Source organism: Mandrillus leucophaeus, unplaced genomic scaffold (assembly GCF_000951045.1).
Source record: "Mandrillus leucophaeus isolate KB7577 unplaced genomic scaffold, Mleu.le_1.0 Scaffold756, whole genome shotgun sequence".
NCBI classification, from domain to species: Eukaryota; Metazoa; Chordata; class Mammalia; order Primates; family Cercopithecidae; genus Mandrillus; species Mandrillus leucophaeus.
The window spans coordinates 316,539-343,436 of record NW_012108208.1 but is presented as its reverse complement, the minus strand read 5'-3'; the positions used below and the strand labels follow the sequence as shown (position 1 = coordinate 343,436).

Genomic DNA, 26,898 nt, shown 5'->3' with positions numbered 1-26,898 from the left:
TGTATCCCCGAACCTAAAATAACAGTTAAAAAATATTTTATTGCTAAAATATGCTGACAGTCATCTAAGCTCCCAGCAACTCATAATCTTTTTGCTGGTGGAGAGTCTTGCCTCAATGTTGATGACTTTTAACCAATCAAAGTAACAGCTGCTGAAGGCTGAGGTGGCTGTGGCTATGGCAGCTTCTTAAAATAAGACAACAATGAAATTTGCTGCATCAATGGACTCTTCCTTTCACAAAAGATTTTTCTGTAGCATGCAATGCCATTTGATAGCATTTCACCCACAACAGAACTTCTCTCCATATGCACTCCTCTCAAACCTTGCTGTTGCTTTATCAAATAAGTTTACATAATATTCTAAATGCACTGTTATCATTCCAACAATGCTCACAGCATCTTCACCAGGAGTAGAAGCTTGTTTTGCTTATTCATAAGAAGCAACTCCTCATCCGTTCAAGTTTTACCATGAGATTACAGCTACTCAGTCACATCTCACATTCCACTTCTAATTCTAGTTCTCTATTTCTACCACATCTGCAATTACTACCTCAGTGAAGTCTTGAACTCCTTAAAGTTATCAATGAGGGTTGGAATCAACTTCTTACAAACTCTTCTGCATACTGATGTTGTGATCTTCCATGAATCACAAATGTTCTGAAAGGCATTTAGAATGGTGGATCCTTTCCAGGAGATTTCAATTTATTATTATTATTTTTTTGATTTGTCTGTATCTGGTTTTGGTATCAGGGTAATATTGGCCCTGAAGAATAAGTTTGGAAATATTTCCTCCTCTATTTTTCAGAATAGTCTGAAAAGAATTAGTACACATTCTCTTTAAATGTTTGACAGAATTAAGATGTGAGGCCATTGGGTCCTGTCATTCTTTGCAGGTAGAATTTTTATCATAGCTTCACTCTCATTACTTGTTCTTGATCTATTCAGATTTTGGACTTCATCATGGTTCAATCTTGGTAGATTGTATGTATCTAGGCATTTGTTCACCTCTTTTAGATTTTCCAATTTATTGGCATATAGTTGCTCGCAGCAGCTGCTAATCCTTTGAATTTCTGCAGTATCAGTAGTAATGTCTCCTTTGTAATCTCTATTTGTATCTTCTCGTTTTTTGGTTAGTCTGGCTAAATGTTTGTTAATTTTGTTTAACTTTTCAAAAAACCAACTCTTTGTTTCATTAATCTTCTGTATCGTTTTCTTCATTTCAAATTAATTTATTTTTGCTCTGCTCCTTATTCTTTTCTTCTAGTAATTTTGGGTTTGGTTTGCTCATTTAACTTTTTTTTTTTTTTTTTTTTTTTTTTTAGAGACCTTGGGGAAAGCACAGTTGTTTAGTAGAAAGGAAATTAATGTGGGCATTAATTTCTTGCTACTAATAATTTTAAAACACAATTCTCTGTATAATCAGTGATAAGAATGTTTTATTTTATTTCATTTTTTTTTTTTCAGACGGAATCTCGCTCTGTCGCCCAGGCCTGAGTGCAGTGGCGCGATTTCGGCTCACTGGAACCTCCGCCACTAGGGTTCAAGCGATTCTTGTGCCTCAGCCTACCGAGTAGCTGGGATCACAGGTGCTTGCCGCCATGCCCAGCCAATTTTTGTATATATATATATTTTCTTAAGTACAGATGGGGTTTCACCATGTTGCCCAAGCTGGTCTTAAACTCCTGACCTCAGGTGATCCACCTGCCTCGGCCACCCAAAGTGCCGGGATTACAGGCAGGAGCCTCCGCATCCAGCCTATAAGAATGTTTTAAAACATGAATGGCCAATACTGAAAACATAGCAAACCTCTTCACTTAAAGACAAATTATTGAGACAGGAAATCCTAGTGAAGCACTAAGGTTTGCATTTAATCTAACTTGTGCTGATCATTTTACAATAGAATTGTATCTTTGAATATATTTTACTTTCTCAGCTTTTGTATTTCTTTTTTTTTCACATACTTATTTTATTATTATTATTATACTTTAAGTTCTAGGGTACATGTGCATAACATGCAGGTTTGTTACATATGTATACTTGTGCCATGTTGGTGTGCTGCACCCATCAACTCATCATTTTACTAATTCTTTAAGATGCATCATTAGGTTATTTGATGATTTTCTTCTTTTTTGATATAGGCACTTATAGCTATTATGTTCCCTCAGTACTGTTTTTGCTGTACTTCACAGGTTTTATGTTGTGTCGTCATTATAATTCATTTCCAAATAATTTTCAATTTCCTTCTTGATTTCTTCATTGACCTACTGGTCATTGAGGAGCATGATGTTTAGTTTCCATGTGTTTGCATAAATTTCTCTTGTAATTGATTTGTAGTTTTATTCCATGTGGTGAGAGAAGATGCTTGATATTATTTCAATTTTCTGAATGTTTTAAGACTTGTTTTGTCTTAAAGATATAGTCTGTCTCTGGATAGATAACATATGGTCTCCCTCAGAATAATTCATGTGATGAGGAAATTAATATGTATTCTGTGGCTGTTGAATGAAATGATCTGTAAATTTGGTCCATTTTGTCTATAATGGAGGTTAAGTTCAGTGTTTCTTTGATGATTTTCTGTCTGGAAGATGTATCCAGTGCTGAAACAAGACTGTTGAAGTCCCCAGGTTTTATTGTATGGGTTCCATCTCTCTAGCGCTAGTAACTTGGGTACTCCAGTACTGAGTGCATATATGTTTACAGTGCTTATATATCCCCTTGCTGAACTGACCCATTTACCATCATATAATGACCTTTGTCTTTTCTTAGAGTTTTTTTTTTTTTTTAATTCTATTTTGTCTGATGTAAATATAGCTACTCCAGCTCTTTTTTGGTTTCCATTGGCATGCAATACCTTTTTCCATCCCCTTATTCTTAGTCAACATATGTCTTTATAGGTGAAGTGTGTTTCTTGTAGGTAACAAACAGATCATTAGGTCTTGCTTTTTTAACCCATTCAGCCATTCTAATATCTTTTCATTAAGGAGTTTATTCCATTTACTTTCAATATTATTGATAATAACTTACCCCTGCCATTTTGTTATTTGATTTTTGGTTGTTTTGAGATATTCTCTTCCTTCTTTCCTTCCTTCCTGTCTTCCTTTTAGTGAAGGTGATTTTCTATGGTGATATAATTTAATTTTTTGCTTTTTATTTTTTTATGGATCTGTTCTGTGTTTTTTGATTTGAGGTTACCATGAGGCTTTCAAATAATATCTTATAATCCATTATTTTAAGCTGATAATATTAACACTATTTGCATAAAACAAATGAACAAGCAAAAAGAAAATTAAAACTCTACACTTAGTTCCCCTGCTTTTTAGATTTTTGTTTTTCCTGTTTATATCTTAAAGTACTGTCAATGTCTTGAAATGTTGTAGTTATTATCTGACATGATTTGGATGTGTCTTCACCCAAATCTCATGTCAAATTGTAATTCTCAATATTGGAGGTGGGGCCTGGTGGTAGGTAATTGGATCATGGGAGAGGTTTCTCATGGCTTAACATCACCCTCCTTGGTGTTATCATTGCAACAGTGAGTTCTTGTGTAAAGTGTGTAGCATCTCCCCTCTCTCTCTCATTCCTGCTCCTGCCATGTAAGATGCCTGCTACCACTTTGCCTTCTGCCATGAGAAAAATTTCCCTGAGGCCTCCCCAAAGGCAGGCAGATGCTGCCTTGCTTCCTGTACAGTGGAACTGTGAGTCAATTAAATTTCTTTTCTTTATAAATTACCCAGTCTCAGGTATTTTGTTATAGTTATAGCAGTTTGAGAATGGGCAAATACATTATTTGTGATTGGGTCATCATTTTGTCTTTCTAGTTAGTATTAGTTTACACATCAGAGTCACAGTGTGATAATATTCTGTGTTTTTCTGTGTACTATTACCAGTGAGTTTGTTTTTTTAACCAAAAAACAGATAATCTTCTATTATTCATTAAAAATCTTTTCTTTCTTTTTGAAGTACTGCCTTTAGCACTTGTAGGACAGGTCTGGTATTGATGAAAACCCTCTTTTTGTTTGGGAACTTTTATTTCTCATTCATGTTTTAATGACATTTTTGGAGGATACACTCCCTAGGGTAAAATTTTTTTTTTCCTTCAACACTTTAAATATGTCATGTCACTTTCTCATGATCTGTAAGGTTTCCACTGAAAAGTCTGCTGCCAGACACATAAGAGTTCCATTGTATATTATTTGTTTGTTTTATCCTGCTTTTAGGATCCTTGCTTTATCTTTGACCTTTCAGAGTTTATTAAATGCCTTGAGGTAGTCTTCTTTCGATTAAATGTGCTAGATGTTCTATAACCTTCTTGTACTTGAATACTGATATCTTTCTCCAGGTTTGGAAAGTTCTCTGTAATAATTATCACTCATTAATATCCATTTTATTCAAAGGGATAATAACTTTCTATCCCTATCTGTGTTTCCTTCTCCTCTTTAAGTCCAATAACTCTTAGATTTGACCTTTCGAAGCTATTTCCTAGATCCTATAGCTATGCCTCATTGTTTCTTATTCTTTTTTCCTTTGTCTCCTCTGACTGTATATTTTCAAATAGCCTGTCTTCAAGCTCACTAACTCCTTCTGCTTGATCCATTCTATTAAAGGACTGTGATGCATTCTTCAGTATGCCAATTGTACTTTTTCAAGTATAGAATTTCTGCTTGTTTCTCTTTAATTATTTCAATCTCTTTATGAAATTTATCTGGTAGAATTCTGAATTCCTTCTCTGCGTCATCTTGGATTTCTTTGAGTTTCCTAAAACAGCTAGTTTGAATTTCAAGTCTGAAAGGTCACATATCTCCGTTTCTCCAGGATTAGTCCCAGGTGGCTTATTTAGTTCATTAAGTGAGGTCATGCTTTCCTGGATGGTCGTAATATGTGTGGATGTTCATCTGTGTCTGGATATTGAAGAGTTAGGTATTTATAGTCTTCACAGTCTGGGCTAATTTGATTCTGTATTTCCTGGAAGGCTTTTCAGGTACTCAGAAGACTTGAGTGTTGTGATCTAAGCTATATCTGTATTAGTGGATACTCCAAATCCAGTAACACTATTGTTCTTGCAGACTTGTAGAGGTACTGCATTGATGGTCTTGGATAAGATCCAGAATTCTCTGCAGAGAGTGTTGTTCTTTTCTCTTACTTTCTCCTAAAAAAAATAGAACCTCTTTCTCTCTATTCTGAGCCACCTGGAGCTTGGGGTGGGGTGACACAAGCACCTTTGTGGCCACCACCACTGGTACTGCATTGAATCAGACTGAAAGCCAGCATAGCACTGGGTTTCACCCAAGGCCTGCTGTCATAACTACTATCTGGCTACTGCCTGTGTTCACTCAAGGTCCTGGGACTGTACAATCATTAGGTGGTAAAGTCAGCCAGGATTTTTCCTTCCCTTCAGGGCACAAGTTCCTCCAGGCAGGTCCAGAGGTGCCATCTGCGAGCCAGGGACTTGAGTCAAAAACCTTAGAAGTGTGCCTAGTGTTCTACTGTACTGTGGCTAACCTGGCACTCAAATCATGAGACACAGTATTTCCCACTCTTCCCTCCCCTTTCCATAGGCAGAGGGGCCTCACCCCATGACCACCACCACAAACCCGTGGAGAGTACTGCTGGGCTACTGCTGATGTCCTCTTAAGGCTCAAGAGCTCTTCATTGAGCTTGTGGTGAATGCTGCCTGGCCTGGGACTCACTCTTCAGTGTAGTTTCCTTTTGGCCCATAGCAGGTCCAGAAATGCTGTCCAAGAGCCAAGTCCTGGAACTGGGGGCCACAAGAACCTGCTTGGTGCTCTACTTCCCTGTGGCTGAGTTGGTACTTAAGGTATAAGACAAAGCTCCCCTTACTTTTCCCTCTGATTTTCTCAATCATAAGGAATCTCTCCCCATAGCCACCATAGCTAGTAAGGTGCTGAGTTTCACCTGAAGCCAGCAAGTCTCAGAGTGGCATACTAGCTGGATATTGCTACTGGTTATTCAGGGCCCAAGGACACTTTATTCAGTAGTTGATGGGTCGTGCTAGAACTGAGTCTTTCCCTTCAAGGCAGCAGGTTCCCTTCTGGCCCAGGCTGTGTCTAGAAATATCTAGGAGCTAGGTCCTGGAAAGGGGGCTTCATAACTCTGACTGGTATTCTATCCTTATGTGGATGAACTGGTTTCCAAGATGTAAGGCAGAGACCTCTTTATTCTCCCTCCTCTCCTTAAGTGGAAGGAAGGTGTGTCTATTTTGGAGCCCCATGTGCTGTGCAGCCTGGGTTTGGAGTAGGGGTGGTGCACGCACTCTCTTAGCCACTCTGGCTGTGTCTCAACAGATTACGTGCCTCCTTAGTCCACTCACCTTAATCTCAGTAAGCACTAGGACTCCCCTAGGAGTTGCAGTCCCTGTGGCCTAGACTGCCTTTGAAGTTTATTTAGAGCCCCAGAGCACTTTAGCCCAGGGTGATAAGGCTTGCCAGAACTGAAGTTTGGACCACTGGGATGGGCAATTCCCCTCTGACTAGAGTTGGTTTAAATATCTCCTCTATGGGTGGGCATTAGCTAAGTGCAGCCTGGTTTTGCATTCTGCTGTAACAGGGTACCACTGAGTTCAATGCAATGTCACAATTCCTGCTGGGGAGTGGGCGAGGGGTGGCATTGGTGATTCAAAACTATTTCTACCCTCCTCAGTGCCTTTTTCAGTGACATGAAGTTAAAACCAGGTACTGTGGGTGCTCATCTAGTTTTTGGTTCTTATGAAGGTGCTTTCTGTGCAGAAGGCATGCTTGGTGAAGGCTTCAATTTGGCCATCTTACTTTGCCCCCTCCCTATCATTTTATTTAAGAATCTATGATACAGTTCTTGATCTTTAGGAATTTATGTTAAAAAAGAAAATGAAGGCAGACATAGAGGCCTTACAGCAGAAGTATGTATAGGGCATTTCTAAAACTGAGTGAAATCTAATTTCTGTGCTACAGCACAGAAAAATTAGAGGGAACAATACTGACAGAAAATCTTGGTAAGGTTGTCAAGGGAAATATTATATTGGGACTTTTAGACCATGTTAGAAGTTTGAATTTTATTGTCAGGATAGTCATAAGAGTCTTGGTAAACATTTTGATTAAAAAAGATTATGGTAGCTGAAGTCTAAAAAATGGATTAAATATAAATAAGAATGGATGCAGAGAGACCAGTCAGAAAATTGTAGAACAGGCCGGACGTGGTGGCTTATGCCTGTAATCCCAGCACTTTGGGAGGCTGAGGTGGGTGGATCACCTGAGGTCAGGAGTTCGAGACCAGCCTGGCCAACATGGTGAAACCCGCTTCTACTAAAAATATAAAATTAGTCAGGTATGGTAGCACATGCCTGTAATCATGGTGAACATGAGTAAAATATTGTCAGTAGAATTGGAGAGAAGTATACAGATTAATAAACAAAAGTTTTTGATTGATTAAATTTGGAAGATAAGGCAGGAGTCAAAAATGAAGCCACTAACCTAGAAGAAGTAGATAAGTTCCTAGAAACACAAAGCTTACCAAGACTAAAATCATAGAGATAGAAAATCTAACTAGATCTAGTACTAACAGGGAAATTGAATCAGTAATAAAAAATCTCCTAAGAAAGAAAAGTCCTGGACCTAATGGCTTAATTGGTAAATTCTACCAAACATCTAAAGAACACAAATCCTTCTCAAACTTTTCTAAAAAGCTGAAGAGGATGGAATACTTCCTAACTGATTGTATAAGGCCAGCATTACCCTGATTCCAAAGCCATACAAAGACACTACAGAAAGGGAATACTAAAGACAAATGTCCCTTATGAATATGGAAACAACAATCTTCAACAAAATAGTAGCAAACCAAATTCAAAAGCATATTAAAATTATATAGCATGATCAATTGGGATTTATTCCTAGAATGCAAGGATGTTTAATCACAGGAAAATCAATCCATATGATACATTACATTAACAGAATGGAGAGAGAGAGAAAAAAACACACACACACATTATCATCTAGACTGATGCCAAAAAAAGACAAAATCAAACACCCTTTCATGATAAAAACACTTAATAATTAGGAATAGAAGGAAAGTTCCTCAACACAATAAAAATCATATATGAAAAACCCACAGCAAACATGCTCAATGGTGAAAGGCTGAGAGCTTTTCCTCTGACATAATGAATAAACAAGGATGTCTGCTTTTGGGATGTATTTTCAACATAGTACTGGAAGTCCTAGCTGGAGAAATTAGGCAATTAAAAGAAAAGCCATCCATTGAAAAGTAAGAAGTAAATTATCTGTTTGCAGATGATATGATCTTATATATAAAAAATACCTTAAAGATTAGTTCTAACACTGTTAGAACTAATAATGGAGTTCAACAAAGTAGCAGGATAGAGAAAAAAACAGATAAAAAATCATTTGTATTCTATATACTAACAATGAACAATCAGAAAAGGAATTAATGAAGACAATTTGATTTATAGTAGCATCAAAAAGAATAAAATACTTAGGAATTAACCAGGGAGGTGAAAGACTTGTGCAATGACAACAACAAAAGAATGCTGCAAGAAATTTAGAAAGACATGAATAAATGAAAACACAAGCCACGTTCATGGATTGAAAGATATAATACTGTTAAGATATCAATACTACTCAAAGCCACCTACAGATTCAATACATCCTTATCAAAACACTAATGATGTTTTTAGTAGAAATAGAAAAATCTATTCCAAAATTCATATGGAATCTCAAGAGACTCAAAATAGACAAAACAATCTTGAAAAAAAAAAAAAAAAAAAAAAGAACAAAGCCAGAAGACTCAGACTTCCTGATTTCAAAGCTTATTTCAAAACTACTGTAATGAAAACAGGATGATACTGGCATAAAGGCAGACAGACATATAGACCAATAGACTAGAGCCAAAAATAAACCCTCTTATAAATGGTCAAATAAGTTCTGAGAAGGGTGGCTAAGACCATTCAGTGGGGTAAAGGACAGACTTGTTAGCAGATGTTTCTGGAAAAACTGTATATCCTCATGCAAAAGAATGAAGCTGAATTCTCACCTAATAACATGTACAAAAATTAAATCAAAATCAATAAGACTTAAATGTATGGCCCAAAACTGTAAGACTCTTAGAAGAAAACATAGGGCAAAAGCTTCATGATACTGGAGTTGGCACTTGATTTCTAGGAGATGACACCAAAGCCCTAGGTAACACAGAAAAAAATAGTCAAATTGAACTTTGTGAAATAAAATATTTTGTGCATCAAAAGACACTGAACAGAGTAAAGCGGCAACCCACAGAATGAAACAAAATATTTGCAAATCATATATTTAATATGAGAATAATATCGAGAATATAGAGAACTCCTAAAACTCAACAAAAAAAGAAACAACTCAAGGGCATTTCTCCAGAGAAGATATACAAATGGCTAAGAAGTACATGAAAAGATGCTCACTATCACTAATCATTAGGGAAATATAAATCAAAACTACAATGAGATTCCACTTAACATTTATTATTTAAAAAAAAAAAAGAAGAAAGAAAAAAAAATCAAAACAGAAAAGTGTTGGCAAGTTTCAGAAGAAACTGAAACCAACCCTTGCACACTGTTGGTAAAAATGTAAACTGATATAGCTGCTGTAGAAAACAGTATGGCAGTTCCTCAAAACACTAAAGATCCTGAAATTCCACTTTTGGATATATGCCAAAAAGAACTGAAACCAGAATCTTGAAGAGATATTTATACACCCATGTTCATAGCAGCATTGTTTACAATTGCTAAAATGTGGGAGCAACTCAAGTGTCCACTGATGAATGAATGGATAAACAAAATATGGTATACATACACAATGGATATTACTTAGCCTTAAGAAGAAAAAAAAATTCTGACCAAAACTATATGATTCCAACTCTGTGAGGTACTTAGAGTAGTCAAAACCAGAGATAGAAGTAGAATTGTGGTTGTGGAGAGGAGGGGAGAATAAGAAATTACTATGGGATGGGTTGAGAGGTGCAGTTTTACAAGATGAAAAGAGTTATGCAGATAGATGGTGGTGATGGTTGCACATTACGAATGTATTTAATATCAATGAACTGTACACTTAAAACGGTTAAGGTGAAAAATTTTATGTTATGTGCATTTTTATCACAATAAAAAATTAGGCAAGATCCCTACAAACACACATAAATGCATATATATTTAACTTAAAAGGGTTTGCACATATTCAGAAACCTATATAAACTATACTAGAGCAATCAGTATTAGAATTCATGGAGAACAAGCTAAAAACACAAAGGCTCAGGGTCTATCCTTTAAACAAAGAGTGGCCTCATTTTTTCTTAGCTTTCCTGGAGAGGCTAATATACATCAACATTCGCAAACCACTGTTTTATAAATGATTTTGCGGAGAGACCAAGGAGTGAGGGTCAGGGCGGAAAGAAAGAAGTAAAAGGAAATAGGAGAAAGTGTCTGACCCAGTCCAATAATTGTAATGTGTTGTAAACTGAGGAGACATTATTAACTTAGCTATTTGCATTTGAGGTATACAAATAATAGTATTAGTACCACAATAACATTTCTGTACCAAGGAATGGTTTGCAGCTTGTTAACCAGAATTAGGTGTTTGTGTGTGTGTGTGTGTGTGTGTGTGTGTGTGTGTGTATGTCTGTGTGTGTGTGCATAAGACTTTCAAGACATTGCTAAGCAAAAAAAGAGAGAAGAGAAGTTTAGGCTGGAGCTAAAAACTGTAAGACATGGTAACTGTAAGACGCAAATATGAAGCATGAAACAATACAAATGCTATGATTCCATTTATTTAAAAGTTTGATTACATGTTTCCATCCCAGCCACTCCCAAATCTCATGTCCTCACATTTCAAACCACAGTCACACTTTTCTACAGTCCCCCAAAGCCTTATTTCAGGATTAACTCAAAAGTCCACAGTCCAAAGTCTCATCCGAGACAAGGCAAGTCCCTTCTACCTATGAGATTGTAAAGTCAAAAGCAAGTTAGTTACCTCCTAGACACAATGGGGGTATAGGCAATAGAAAAATATACATATTTCAAATGGGAGAAATTGGCCCAAACAAACAGGCTACAGGCCTCATACAAGTCTGAAATTCAGTGGGGTAGCCAAATCTTAAAGCTCCAAAGTGATCTCTCTTGACTTCATGTCACACATCCAGGTCACGATGATGCAAGAGGTGGGCACCCACAGCCTTGGGCAGCTCTACCCCTGTGGTTTTGCAAGATACAGCCCCACTTTCCATTGCTTTCATAGGATGGTGTTGACTGTCTGCAGCTTTTCCAGATGCATAGTGCAAGCTGTTGGTGGATCTACCATTCTGAGGTCTGGAGGACAGTGGCCCTCTTCTCACTGCTCCACTAGGCAGTGCACCAGGGACTCTGTGTGGGAGTTCTGACCCAACATTTCCCTTCTGCATTGCCCTATCAGAGGTTCTCCATTAGGGCTCTACCCCTCCAGCAAACTTCTGCCTGGATATCCAGGCATTTCCATACATCCTCTGAAATGTAGGTGGAGGTTCTCAAACCTCAATTCTTGACTTCTATGCGACAGGCCAAACACCATATGGGAAACTGCAAGACTTAGGGTTTGCACCCTTTGAAGCAAGGGTCTGAGCTGTGCCTTGGCCTCTTTTAGCCACAGCCAAAGCTGAAGTCACTGGGATACAGGGGACCATGTTCTGACACTGCACAGAGTAGCAGCAGCCTAGGAAACCATTTTTTCTGTCCTACGCCTCCAGGCCTATGATGGGAGACCTGCTGTGAAGGTCTCTGACATGCCCTGGAAACATTTTCCCCATTGTTTTGGTGATTACCATTTGGCTCCTCATTACTTATGCAAATGTCTGCAGTTGGCTTGAATTTCTCCTCAGGAAATGGGTTTTTCTTTTCTTCACATCATCAGGTTGCAAATTTTCCAAACTTTTATGGTCTGCTTTCTCTTGGACACTTTGCCACTTGGAAATTTGTTCTGCCAGATACCCTAAATCATCTCTCTCAAGTTCAAAGTTTCACATATTTCTAGGGCAGGGGCAAAATGCTGCCAGTCTCTTTGCTAAAGCATAGCAAGCGTGACCTTTACTCCAGTTCCCAAAAAGTTCCTCATCTCCATCTGAGACCATCTCAGCCTGGACTTCATTGTCCATATCACTATCAGCATTTTGGTCAAAGCCATTCAACAAGTCTCTAGGGAGTTCCAGGCTTTCCCACATCTGCCTGTCTTCTGAGGATTCCAAGTCTCTAGGAAGCTCCACATTCTCCCACATTTTCCCACATTTTCATGTTTATTCTGAGCCCTTGAAACTGTTCCAACCTCTGCCTGTTAACCAGCTCCAAAATCACTTCCACATTTTTGGTATCCTTACAGCAGCACCCAACTAACTCTACCAGTACCAATTTAATATATTAGTTTGTTCTCATACTGTAATAAAGACATACCCCAAACTGGGTAATTTATAAAGGAAAGACGTTTCACAGTTCAGCATGGCTTGGCAGGTTTCAGGAAACTTACAGTCATGGTAGAATGGGAAGCAAACATGTCCTTCTTTACATGGTGGCAAGAAAGAGAATGAGAGCCAAGCAAAGGGGGAAGTCCATCAGAAAACCATCAGCTCTTATGAGAACTCATTCACTATTACGAAAACAGTATGGGGGAAACTGCCCCTATTATTCAATTACTCTACCTGGTCCTGCCCTTGACACATGGGAATTACTACAATTCAAAATCAGACTTTGGATGGGAACACAGTCAAACCATATCAATTTCTGTCTAGGAATTTGTTTGCTTTCTCCTTCTTTACATTTGGAATATAGAAAGAAAAAAATCATATTTTAATCCAGTAAATCAAGGTCTTTCGATATCCTATCCCCAAATCTAACTATCCTTTATTTTCTTATGTTGGATTATTATTATTATTATTTGCTTATTTTTTGGGCCAATGGTAGAATAAGATTATACATTACTACGGAAAAACAAATTTCAAAAGATATTATTTTCTATAAAATGTCTTCTACGTAACTTCCAGAAGACTGATACACTTTACCCTTATATGTAGTTGCCAGGGTTTGTAGTCTTAATCTTTCACTGAAATTGTGCCTATCATAATGGCTCCAAAATTGCTTATAGAACATTAGATAATGGCAGAAGAATGGAACCAGTAAAAAGAATGGATGCAAAGCTAACCTTTTTGTTTTCAATGCATCTATTGCTCTAAATAATTTCAGCAGTGTTTAGTTCTCCTTTAGGTTAACATTTTACTCTCAATATGTTAGCAAAAAAGGATATATAATTGTACTCTTCCTTGTCCTTACTGTAAAAATATTTCTTCTTATTTAAGAGTAGGTATATAGATGATTGCATGAGTATATATTAATGTATTTTCTAGAGAAATAGAGAAAAATTTAAAAATGTTTGAAAAGCCAAGTGTACAGTAGGATATGATATATATTAATATATACATTTCAATAAATAAGAGTGAAAAACATATTTACAGTACTGATATAATGGCAATTTATAAGTTAACTTGTATTAAGTAAGGTTTCTGAATCTCTTTACATCTAAAATAGGGATAAAACATCTCAGAGATTTGTTTAGGGGCAGATAAAATAACGTACCTGGGTACCTGAAAATCATAAAGCACTGTGGTGTTATTTTTAAACTGTTCAAAATCTAAAAAGTAGTGTTGTTATTATTGAGATTAAACTTTGTAGACTGACATTTATATTTGAATTTTGGAAACTATTTGAACCAAAAGTATAAAAATGTGCTTTAAATAAGATTTTATCTACAGTAAACTCATGTTTAATCTACACTGAAAGCATACCTTATAAACTGAAGGTAATACAATAAATGCTATCATTTTTATGGTAAGAGTATATACAAGCAGTTAGCATCATGTGAATAAAAAAATTATTTAATAAAATCTTGGGTTAGTATATGTATTCATAATGAGGTATTAAAAAGAACTTAATAATTATTGCTTATTTACATATTGCATGTAAGTTATACCAGTTGTAAATATGTGATTAAAATTTAAAAAAGAAATACATTTAAAAAAATCAAAGATTAACTAGAGTTTTTTCCAAAATACACTCTGTTCAAAAACATTCATTCTATTAACCAAGATTACATATCTTTACTTATTATTTCTTTCAATTAATAAAATTCAGTCACAATTCTCAAGCAGTTTTAGCTACTTAAGAGAAAACTGATGGGAAAGACTTTGGCACTAGATGAAATAATTCTTTTGGCAATTCTTTAGTTTAGGGATGAAAATAGTATTAAGACTAAGAAGTAAAGGTCAAAGTGAAATTTTAAACTGAATTTACTGAGGTAAAACTGCCAGAAAGATTCCTTCTTTGAAAACCCAGCCTCCCTAATCCTTACTCTCCGCACTGTTTTTATAGTGGTTTCTAAATGTAAAGTGATAGTAATGAGGTAACATAGCTGAGGAAAAACAGAATACTAGAACATCATGTCCTTTGTACAGATCATTTAAATATAGAAGACTGTTATAAAGTTCTTGGGCAGACTGCAAAGTAAAAAAAATTAACTGTTAATTACTAAACATGTAATAATGGTTTTTTACTCTTTTGGAGTGCTTATTATGCACTAGACACTGAATTAGGAGCTTTATGTAGATCATTCTTAAAGTAACCCTGCCAGGGTGGTATTATTTTAAGTATGTTCACAATTACAAATAGGGAAGTAGAGAGGTTATGTGAATTATTCAAGATTATACAATGAAAAAGGAACAGGGTTGAAATTAGAAACCAAGTCCATCTAACAGCAAAGCTCATGCTTTCTCTATTATAAAACTCTGATTCAGGGAATAAATACAATAGATGCATGCAGAAATAAAAGTATAATTGATTTTTCTTCTGATATCCACTTTTAAACTTCCATTCTACTAGTAACAGAGTACAATTTATTTCAATTTATAAAAGCTGCTTTTAAAATTTGTTTTTGACTCAGACATAAGAATATATAATATGAACCTGAATTCTGATGATCCTAATTTTAATAAATGTTCTTTTTACAGTATGCATACATTATTTTTGTACCTGTTTTCTATTATACTAACACATTTTAACTTTCAAGTAAACAATACTAGGATGGAAAATATAGACAACATTTCAGATAAAAGAGAACACAAATTAAAAGTATTTTATGTATAGAATTCTACAAACATAAAAAATTAAAATAGGTATTTTTAGAAAAAATTTTGAGAAAATAAACATGTTAACTAAATAGAAATACTTTTCAAACAACATGAACTTATAGAAGTGCTTTTTCAAACAAGTTTCCTCAATTTATATAAAAGAGATAATTCCTTTTATAGAAAATGATTAAATAGCAGACAAAAGGAGAAATAAATAAAATTAAAAAAATAATTTCAACTTTTATTTTAGATTCAGGGGTACATGTGCAGGTTTGTCACAAGGGTATATTGTGTGATGCTGAGGTTTCGGGTGACTCCTGTCAGCCAGGTAGTGAGCACAGTACCCAATAGGTAATATAATCTTAAGACCAAAGCCTGACAAGGACAAAAAGGAAAAGAAAATTATAGACCTTTCTAATCTATAAACATAGGTGCATAAATTTTTTTTTAAAAACTAGCAAATCAAATATAGCCAGTATGTCTTTTTGGTAGTGACCAAGTAGACTTTATCTCAGAAATGTAATGACCATTAAATATAAGAAATTGTAATAATGTAAGACATTATCACAATAAAAGATGAAATAATCCCAAATTAATACAAAATAAATATTTGATAAAATTTAACATTCATGATAAACACTCAGAAATACAAAAAAGATGGGACAATAATTGTCTCAATAAAGAGTATAAAAAACATCAAACTTAATGATTAAATTAGAAGCATTTTCATTAAATTCAGGAACAAGTAAGTCTACCTACTCTTAAACTAGAAGTTCTGTCCAAAGCAATAGACAATAAACAACTGGAAACATAATAACTGGAAAGAAAGAGATAAACTTATTCATATATATAGGGTGTATGTGTGTATATATCATAGACACACTGTATATCTATATAAAACTATATATATAGAACTATATGTATATGTGTATGTGTATATATATACAGTTGATTGAATTAGCTACAAACTATTAGACTTAGAGAATAAATACCAATATACTTAGAGACTAAACAAAACACCTTTAATTAATAAATAGGTCAAAATATTAACTAAACGGAAATGAAAACACAACATCAAAATTTTTGGAATGCAGCAAAAACAATGCTCAGAGGAAAATGTATAGCTTTGAATGTATATATTAGAAATAAGGGAAGTTCTAAAATCATCTCAGCTTCCACCTTAGGAAACTAGAAAAAGAATAGCAAATTGTATGCATGTGTCAAAATATCACATCTAACTCTGTATCTCTGTACAATTATTATTTGTCAATACAATTAAAATCTAATTTAAAAAAGAAAAAAAATAAATTCAAAGTGAGAAGAAAAATAAAAATCAGAGCAGAAATCAATGAAACTGAAAACAGTAAATCAAAGAGATCAATGACACCAAAAGCTGGCTCCTTGCAAAGATGAATAAAATCAATAAGCCTTTAACCAGCTAAGAAAAAAAGAGAGATTATTCAAATTACAAATAGCAGAAATGAAAGAGGAGATCTCAGTACAGATTCCATAGACAATAAAATGATAACAAAGGAATACTATGAACCACTCTATGCCCGTAAATTTGATAGCCTTGATAAAATGGCTTGAAAGACACAATATGACAAAATTTACATGAGAAGAATTAGATAATCTGAATAGGCCTGCATCTATTAAAGAAATTCAATCAATAATTAAGAACATTTCCAAACAGAAAGTATCAGATCCAAGATGGATTCACTGGTGAATTCTACTAAAGACTGAAGGAAGAAATTATGCCAACTATCTACAATTTCTTTGAGAAGACAGAAACAAAATGAGTATGTCCTAACTCATTCTATGAGGCCAGTATTACCCTAAATACTAAAACTACACAAAGACATTACAAGAAAACAATATCTCTCATGAACATAGATACCAAAATCCTCAACAAAATATTATCAAAGTCAAATCCAACAATGTATAAAATAAATTATATACCATGAACAAGTGGAATTTATCCCAGGCATGCAAGGCTGTTTTAACATATGAAAATTAATTAATGTAATTCATTGCACCAACAAGCTGAAGAAGAAAATTCACATGATCATATAAATAGATACAGGAAACGCATTCTACAAAATCCAACATGCATTCATGATAAAAATCTCTCAGCAAATTGGGAATAAAAGAGAACTTATTCAACTTGTAAAAAACATCTACAAAAACCTACAGCTCACACAATAATTTCTGGTGAGACCCTAGAAGATTTCCTGCTAAGACCAGGTACAAGGCAAGGATGTCCTCTCACCATTTATTTTTAACATTATATTAGATGTCATATCTAACGCAATAACACAAGCAAAGAAAATAAGAGGTGTACTAATTGGCAAGGAAGAAATTAAACTGTCCATTTTTCAAATAATGTGATCATATATATAGAAAATCTGAAGGAACTGAGCAAAAAACTGGAGCTAATATAAGTAACTACAGCAAGGTAGCAGGACGCGAAGTTAATACAAAAAGGTCAAACGCTTTCCTGTATACCTGCAATGTACAAACGGAATTTGAAATAAAAAATACCATTTACAACAGCATTCCTCAAAATCAAATACTTAGATATAAGTCTAACAAAATATATATAAAATCTAAATGAGAAAAACTACAAAAATCTGATGAAAGAAATCCAACAACTAGATAAACGAAAAAATATTCCATTTCCTGGATAGGAAGACTCAATAAACGTTGAATATCTCTAGTCTCAAAATCCATAATCCAAAATGTTCCAAAATCAGAAACATTCTGAATACCAAGATGACAGTCAAAGGAAATGCTCATTGGAACATTATGGATTTTGTATTTTTGGATTAGGAATGCTCAATGAGTAAGTATAATGCAAATATTCCAAAATCAAAACAAATAAAATGGGACCAAAAGCACTTTTGGTCCCAAGCATCTTTGAAAAGAGATAATCAACCTGTATTGTCAAGAGTTCTTCCCAAACTGATACACAGATTCCATGTAATCCCAATCAAAATAGCAGCAAGTTATTTTGTAGGTATCAACAAACTAATTTTAAAGTTTATTTGGAAACAAAGACTCAGAATAACCAACACAGTATTAAAAATGAACAGAGTTGGAGGACTGACACTTCTGAGCTTCAAGACAAATTATAAATCAAAACAGCGTAGTACTGGCAAAAGAACAGACAAATAGATCAATGAAAAAGAATAGAGAGCTCAGAAATCAACCCACATAAATAAAAGCAACTCATATGTGAAAGGAACAAAGGCAATAAAATGGAGAAGTCAGTCTTCTTAACAAATGTTTTTCTGTTACAAAGAGGATACAATTCAAAATTTAAAAGAAAGAAACTATTAAATAAGTTTGTATTCAGAATTGCTGAATTTCAGAGTTTCAAGCTATCTTACAGGTCATCTAGAACAGTGGTCCCCAACTGTTTTGGCACCAGGGACTGTTTTCATGGAAGACAATTTTTCCATGGACCCAGGGTGTGGCACACGGTTTTGGGATGATTCAGGCATATTACATTTATTGTGCACCTTATTTCTATTATTATTACATTGTAATATATACTGAAATAATTACATGACTCTTCATAATATAGAATCAGTGGGAGCCCTGAGCTTGTTTCTCTGCTACTTGATGGTCACATCTGGGTGTGATGGGAGATAGTGACAGATCATCAGGCATTATATTCTCATAAGGAACGTGCAACCTAGATCCCTCACACGTGCAGTTCACAAGAGGATTTCTGCTCCTATGAGACTGTAATGCTGCTGCTAATCTGACAGGAAGCAGCACTCAGGAGGTAATGCGAGTAATGGAGAGTGGCCGTAAATACAGATAAACCTTTGCTGGCTTGCCTGCCACTCATCTCCTGCTGTGTGGCCTGGTTCCTGTGACCGGTACCAGTCTGTGGCCTGGGGGTTGGGTATCCCTGATCTAGAACAACATTTATCATTTACTGACAAATGAATTCTCCCACTAAAATTTATTACATGGTAATATCTTCAGCTGAATATTTCTAGTATTTGAGAACTTACTTTCTTCCGGGCAGGCAGAAGAAAACTACTACTTTTGGAAAACTATAATGCAAATATTTATTCATAAGTGTGGGTTCTTATTCTTTTCTCTCTCAGGATATTTTAGAAATGTCTTATAATCTTTCATATGTATCATCATTTAGCTGTTTTCCTCTCTATCATCTATATATCTAGAGGCAGAGATTATAATTATTGAAATTGCTCTGTACTGAATCATAAGCAGGGTCATGTTTATAAGTGACCTTAATATAATTTGGTTGTGATGGAAATATGTGCAAATGAATGCACTCATGTATTTGGGGACATAAATAAAATCATAGAAAGTGCCATATCTGAAAAGCAATACATACATACTGACTGAAATTCAATTTCATGGAAATAATTATGATACTATGATAATATTAGAATATTTGAAATGTATGAATTATTATAACTGAAAGCTTTGTTGATCATATTTATAAACTGTGTTTAATAATAATGATAATGTTGAAACACCTACATGGGCATAGTGTTAAAAATGCTGTTTCTTCTGTCAACTAAGAATAAGTTCCTGCTCTATTAACAACTCTTTTTCTATTTTTTTAATTCTTTCTTTGCTTCTGTAATCTCTCACTATATAACCAACTGATATATAAACAGATACGACAAATGCATACAAAAAAAGCAAAACTTGCTACCTGGAGGAATACATCAAAACAATCTTCTTAACTCTATAACCAAACAGATATAATGGTTTTCTGGATTATTTCTATGAATCTAATCACATGTTAGAAAATAGCTACATTAAAAGGACATAAATGATACTATTAAGAGCAATAATGCTACTAGGGTATATTAATTTTAACATCCATCTCCTTTTAGACTTTGCAAACTAAATCCGCAAATACATACCAGATCTGTCTTTGGAGGATCTGGACACTCAGCAGAGAAATAAGGTGCCGAACTTCTGACTCCACTGCTGTCAGAAGTTGGCTTTGGAGGTTGAGCATGCTGTCTGTAAGTAGCACTTTTAGGAGTCCAACAAAACAGGTTGATAGATTCTCTCACACAGCGTTCAATGTCAATTTCTAGATAGAAATGTTTTAAAAAAGCAAATGTATAGAATTTAGATTGCTCTTTTAAAGTAACACACACACAGCATCTCTCCTAAGCGAATATATCTAAATATGGCTAAGATGGTAAGTTATTAGAAAAAATATCAGTAAAGAAACAATGTAGATATTAATCAGCATATTTATGACTGGATTGATGGAAATATTGGATTGATGGAAATGATGGTATAATTTGCTTACATATATTTGTAAATGTATCTACTTATGTTTTCATGTGTGTCTTTTACTTGGAATTATCTACATATACATACATATATATGTTTGTATATTTCAGAGTATCATTTAAATGCCACAGAATATAACATATCTCCTTATTTAAAAATCTGCCAAATTTATTTTGAATTAATGTTTCCACTTTTCCAATGTAAAATGAAAGTTGTGGGGGGAGAGTACAATTTGGGAACAGGTAGACAAAAGATATAGAAGATGTTGATTAGTGATTCAGAATGCATTCTAGTAAAGTGAACTGACAGTTTTACTGCCATTAAATAAGATATAAAATAATTAGAAAAAAATTTTCAGAATCTCAATTCAGCATTTCTCTCTCTCTTTTTTTTTTTTTTCCTGTTTTTGAGATAGTCTTGTTCTGTCTCCCAGGCTGGAGTGCAGTGGCGCAATCATGGCTCACTGCAACCTTGGCCTCCCAGGTTCAAGCAATTCTTGTGCCTCAGCCTCCCTAGGAGCTGGAATTACAGGCCTGTGCCGCAACGCTTGGCTAATTTTTTGTATTTTTAGTAGACATGGGGTTTCGCCATGTTGCCCAGGCTGTTCTTGAATTCCTGACCTCAGGCAATTCACCTGCCTTTGCCTCCCAAAGTTTTAGGATTACAGGCATCATCCACTGTGCCCCACCAGCATTTCTCCATTCTTTAATAATTTCTTGAGTTAAATGAAGAAAGGTTTTAAAGTTTCATCAAGTAAGGTTTAAATGCACTTGATTAAAAGATAAAATAGAAACACTTTCATATTAGATTTCCTTTTGTTTCTCATGTTTGAAATTTAAGCATCTTTAATGCAGAGGTAATATACATAGAAAGGTTACTACAACTCTGTATCATTTGGTTTTTGATGAGACTGTATCTCCTTAGGAGGCCAACAGTCCTGATGAGAAGTTAGCCAGTCCTCTATGGTGAAAGTGGAGAGATCACAGAAAGGCAGGAGAAATTCAAGAAGTTGACTGTGATATTTAGCAATATTTAGGATATTTAGGAATTTAGCATTGACGAGTTTTTATCTTTCCATATTTCTAAAAGTAGCAAATGGCATATATCGTCATTTCCTCTGTAAAAGTCCAAGTGTCAGCTCAGGCAGGCAGTGGAGAAAAATATATCACATGTCACAAAGTGGTAAGTTCTTTTTTTCTCCCCTCTTTTTGAAATGAAGGGCTTACAAGGGGAAAAGGAAATAGGCATTAACTAAATTCTGTGGATAGTGCATGAGTAATCATTTAGAGTTATCTGCTGTGGTAAGGTGGAGAAATCTGGAAGAGGGGAAAAGAAGATAACACTGATCATCTATTATGTGACAGGTATTGTACACTTTCACTTAATCCATTTAATTCTTACAATGATTATTAAAGACAGGTATTGTAATTATTCTTCCCATCCTCTATTTCTGCTAAAGATAAAGAAACTAAGACAAAAGGAAGTTAAGTGATTTGTTAAGCATGTTACTAAGGGTAGAAGTCTGAAGTTACTATTAGGTTATAAGGCATCTTTTGTTACTTCCTAACTAACTTAAATTTGGAATATGATCAGAGAGTCTGATAAGGCCAGTTACTCAATTAGGCATTCCTTAGTGATGTTTGCCAACTTCACAGCTCATTACTTCCATGGCTACAAAAAGAGGTCAGATTTCATCACCTCACGTTATTCCTAATATAAAAACTATAAAACAGGGTGAAACAAGCTTTGAGACATGGGCCTGTTTATTTGGGCAATGGATAATATAGTGAAGCTCTATAACAATAGCAACTTGTTATTTCACAAAGAAAATACAAACACAAACTAGAAGAAAAATCAGTTTAAGACAGGTTCCTCTAGCCTGCTTAAGAAGAAAGAGATTGAGCAATTTATTTTAGAAAACTTTCCATTCAAGTAGTTAAGATAAAAATTTGGCAGCCAATGAGAGAAAACACTCAACCATCTGAAGTCTGTCTACTTAACACAGGTTAATTTCCAAAAGAAAGGGTTTCAGTCCATAGATTTTGTATTTGCAGGGCTCAAATCAATTTGACACATCTGTCACCAGTAAAAGTTTGAAGTTGAGTCAGTGATCTAGAGCAAAGGGGGTAGTGCAGTCCTTAAATCACTGGCATTGGAAAAGTCATTTGTATCTGCTTCCAAGACATCCCATCAACACCATAGAAGGTTTACAATGAATCTTGATGATGTACTGGCATCCATCCTGATTCTACCCTGATTGTTAGTTCTGACAGATATCTCATTTTCCATTCACTTGACTCATGTCACCTCTCATCTTAAAATCCTTCCAAAGCACATTATCATAATCAAAATATAATGCAAAAGTACTTTGTGAACCGTACATTAAAATGCACAATTACTCCTACAAAGTAATCTCTCATTACATGGCACTACTGTTTTTTAACCTTGCATTATAATTATTGAGACAGTGCATTGTGAATAAAACATGGATTATGGTTTCCCAGGTTTGAATTACAGTTCCATGAGATATTTTGCAATTCTGGGTAAAATAACTTCTCTAAACCTATTAATTGCTTCATTGGCACCCATTAGTATCAGATCTTTCAGAAATATTGAACTATTTTCAATATGATAAAACACAACCATTTGGGTAAGGATAGATGGAAAAGACAGCTTTCCTGAGCCTACTCTTCTCTCACTTTAATGGCTATGAATTGCTTCTGAAATTTACTGAATAGCTATTGTCCTGGAACTTCTCTTTATCATTATCCAATTCTCTTAGGCTTTCCCCTATATTTGATTCCTAACTTTTTGGGTAAGACATTATTTACCACTCTTTCATATTTACTTCTCATTTTGATGAAACACATTATCCAGCAGTTATAAAGAAAGAGTACACAGGAGGTAAGCTACTTAAAAACCTTCAAAGAATATAATTAATCTGCCCTTGACTGATAGTTTGATCAAGTAGAGCATTCTAGGGTTGAATTTTTTCCTTCAGGGTTATTAAAGGTAGAGCTCCAATGTCTTCTGCTGAGAAGTGTGATAAAATTCTGATTTAAGATTATTTGTACATGATTTTCTGTATCTCTGTTAACTTTCAGGATCCCTGTATTATGAAATTTCATGGTGATATACTTAAGCATATACTTCATTGTGCTGGGCATTTGGTGGATCCCTGAGTTACAGAAAAAGTATGTTTTTGATGTTTGTGATAATTTGTTTCTTTTTAAATCTTCTATTCTATAATGAAGAATCTTGAACTTCCTGAATTTAATTTCTAACAATTTTGTCTTTTTATTCTTACTTTCCATGTGTATTTTTGTTCCATACTCTGTGAGATTTCCTAAAGTTTATCATTTCACATTTTCATCACAAACGTCATTGCATTTCTATATCAATTTCAATTTCCAGGCCAGGCACAGTGGCTCATGCCTGTAATCTTAGCACTTTGGGAGGCCAAGGCAGGAGGATCACTTGAGGCCAGGAGTTTGACGGCAGTCTGGCCAACATGGTGAAACCCTGTCTCTACTAAACAAAAATACAAAAATTAGCCAAATGTTGTGGAGTTCACCTGTAATCCCAGCTACTCAGGAGGCTGAGGCACGAGAATTGCTTGAACCTGAGAGGCGAAGACTGCAGTAAGCCGTGATCACGTCACTGTACTCCAGCCTGGCTACAGAGCAAGACTCTCTCTCTCAAAAAAAAAATCAATTTCCAGATATTCAATGCAAAATATTTTTCATTGTTATGTTTAAAAGTTCTGCTTTTTCATAGTAATTTTCTCATAGTTATCTTTCTGAATATATTATTTTTTCAGTTTGTACTGTTTTGAATCTTAATTGGAAGCTTTCCTCAGAGATTTTGTGATCTTTGATTCTATATATTTACAAGAACAGCACCAAAAATCAGATTGGAAGTTTTTTGTTTGTTTGTTTGTTTTATGTGGGCAGGGCTTGGTGACTGGTGGATTAACCATGACTGTGTAGTATTCCATGGTGTATATGTATCACATTTTCTTTATGCAGTCCACCATTGATGGGCATTTAGGTTGATTCTGTGTCTTTGCTATTTTTAAACAGCGTTGTGATGAACATACACATGCATGTGTCCTTATGGCAGAATGATTTATAATCCTTTGGGTATATGCCTAGTAATGGGATTGCTGGGTTGAATAGAAGCTCTGTTTTAAGTTCTTTGAGAAATCTTCAGACTGCTTTTGATAGTGGCTGAACTAGTTTACATTCCTGTAGGCAGTGTATAAGGGTTCCCTTTTCTTTGCAACATCACCAGCATCTGCTATTTGTTGGTTTTTCAATCACAGCCATTCTGACTGGTATGAGATAGTATCTCATTGTGGTTTCAATTTGCATTTCTCTAATGATTAGTGATGTTGAACAATTTTTTCATATGCTTGTTGGCTACACAGATGTCTTCTTTTGAGAAGTGTCTGTTCATGTATTATTTACATTTTTAAAGGGGTCATTTGTTTTTCCCTTGTTGGTTTAAGTTGTTTTTAGACTCTGGATAGTAGACCTTTTTCAAATAAACAGTTTGCAAATATTTTCTCCCATTCTGTAGGTTGTCTGTTTACTCTGTTGACAGTTTCTTTTGCTGTGCAGAAGCTTAAAGAACTTAATTAGGTCCCATTTGTCAATTTTTGTTTTTGTTGCAATTGCTCTTGAGGACTTAGTCATAAATACTTTCCCAAGGCCCAGGTCCAGAATGGTGTTTCTTCAGTTTTCTTCTAGGATTCTTATTGTGGTCTTATATTTAAATGTTTATGCCCTCTCGAGTTAATCTTCATATATGATGAAAGGAAGGGCTTCAGTTTCAATCTTCCGCATACGGCTTGCTAGCTATCCCAGTGCCATTTACTGAATAGGGAATCCCCTCCTCATTGCTTATTTTTGTCAACTTTGTTGAAGATTAGATAGCTGTAGGTGTGTGGCCTTAATTCTGGACTCTCTAACCCATTCCATTGATCTATGTGTCTGTTTTTGTACCAGTATCATGCTGTTCTCTTTACCGTATCCTTGTAGTAGAGTTTGAAATTGGGTAGTGTGATGTCTCTAGCTTTGTCCTTTTTGCTTAGGATTGCTTTAGTGATTCGGGGTCTTTTTTGGTACCATATGCATTTTAGAATATTTTTTTCTAATTCTGTGATAAATGTTGTTGGTAGTTTGATAGGAATAGCACTGAATGTATAAATTGCTTTGGGCAATGTGTCCATTTTAACAACATTGATTCTTCTGATCCATGAGTATGGAATATTTTTCCATTTGTTTGCATCATCTACGATTTCTTTTTTTTTTTTTTTTCTTTTCTGAGATGGAGTCTCACTCTGTCGCCCAGGCTGGAGTGCAGTGGCGCGATCTTGGCTCACTGAAACCTCCGCCTCCCAGGTTCAAGCTATTCTCTTGCCTCAGCCTCCTGAGTAGCTGGGATTACAGGCGCACGCCACCACGCCCAGCTAATTTTGTATTTTTAGTACAGATGGGGTTTCACCATATTGATCAGGCTGGTCTCGAACTCCTGACCTTGTGATCTGCCCACCTCAGCCTCCCAAAGTGCTGGTATTACAGGCGTGAGCCACTGTGCCTGGCCATCTATGATTTCTTTAAGCAGTGTTTTGTAGTTGTCATTGTAGAGATCTTTCACCTCCTTTGGGCAGATGTACTCTTAGGTAATGCACTTTTTTTATTGGCTATTGTAAGTGAGATTGCGTTCTTGATTGGGTTCTCACCTTGGACACAGTGTACAGAAGTGCTACTGATTTTTATATATTGATTTTTTAATCCTAAAACTTGGCTAAAGTTTTCCTCAAATCTAGGAGCTCTTGAGCAGAGGCTATGGGGATTTCCAGGCACAAAACTATATCATTTGTGAAAAGAGACAGTTTGATTCCTCTTCTTCCTATTCAGATCCCTTTAATTTCTTTATCTTGCCTGATTGTTGTAGCTAAGACTTCCAGTACTATGTGGAATAGGAGTGGTGAGAGTGGGCATACTTGTCTTGTTTCAATTCTCAAGGGGAATATGCATTCAGTTATTGCCCATTCAGCCTCATTCTGGCTGTTGGTTTCTCACAGATGGTTCTTACTATTTCAAGGTATATTCTTTTGATGCCTTAAATATCTTTCTTAAATTTAATACATTTTGGTACTTACATTCTTATTGCAATATCTATCAGTAGTATATGTAGGGATATTTTAAACAGTTTCTGACTTTTAAAGGTTTTTGTGGTTAATTACTTTTAATCTACTTCAAAAGTGAAAAATGCTCTATATATTTTGTTTTGCAAACCTAAGGCACATATAAACATTCAATGGTAAAACAAATACAAACCTAATGCCATCATTGGTATCCTGTAACAAAATACTCTTAATAACACTGATCTAAACTATCAGATAACTTTTGGACTGCTCAAAAATTCA

General features: G+C 35.1%; 1 protein-coding gene across 1 annotated transcript in view; it reads right to left on the bottom strand.

Moving 5' to 3' along the window:
- TBCK (TBC1 domain containing kinase) overlaps positions 1 to 26,898 on the bottom strand; it is a 245,377-nt gene that overhangs the window by 93,679 nt on the left and 124,800 nt on the right. The window contains exon 23 of the mRNA XM_011966312.1: positions 20,078 to 20,253. Within this exon, the coding sequence (XP_011821702.1) occupies positions 20,078 to 20,253 (176 nt within the window). The remainder of the gene's footprint in view (positions 1 to 20,077; positions 20,254 to 26,898) is intronic.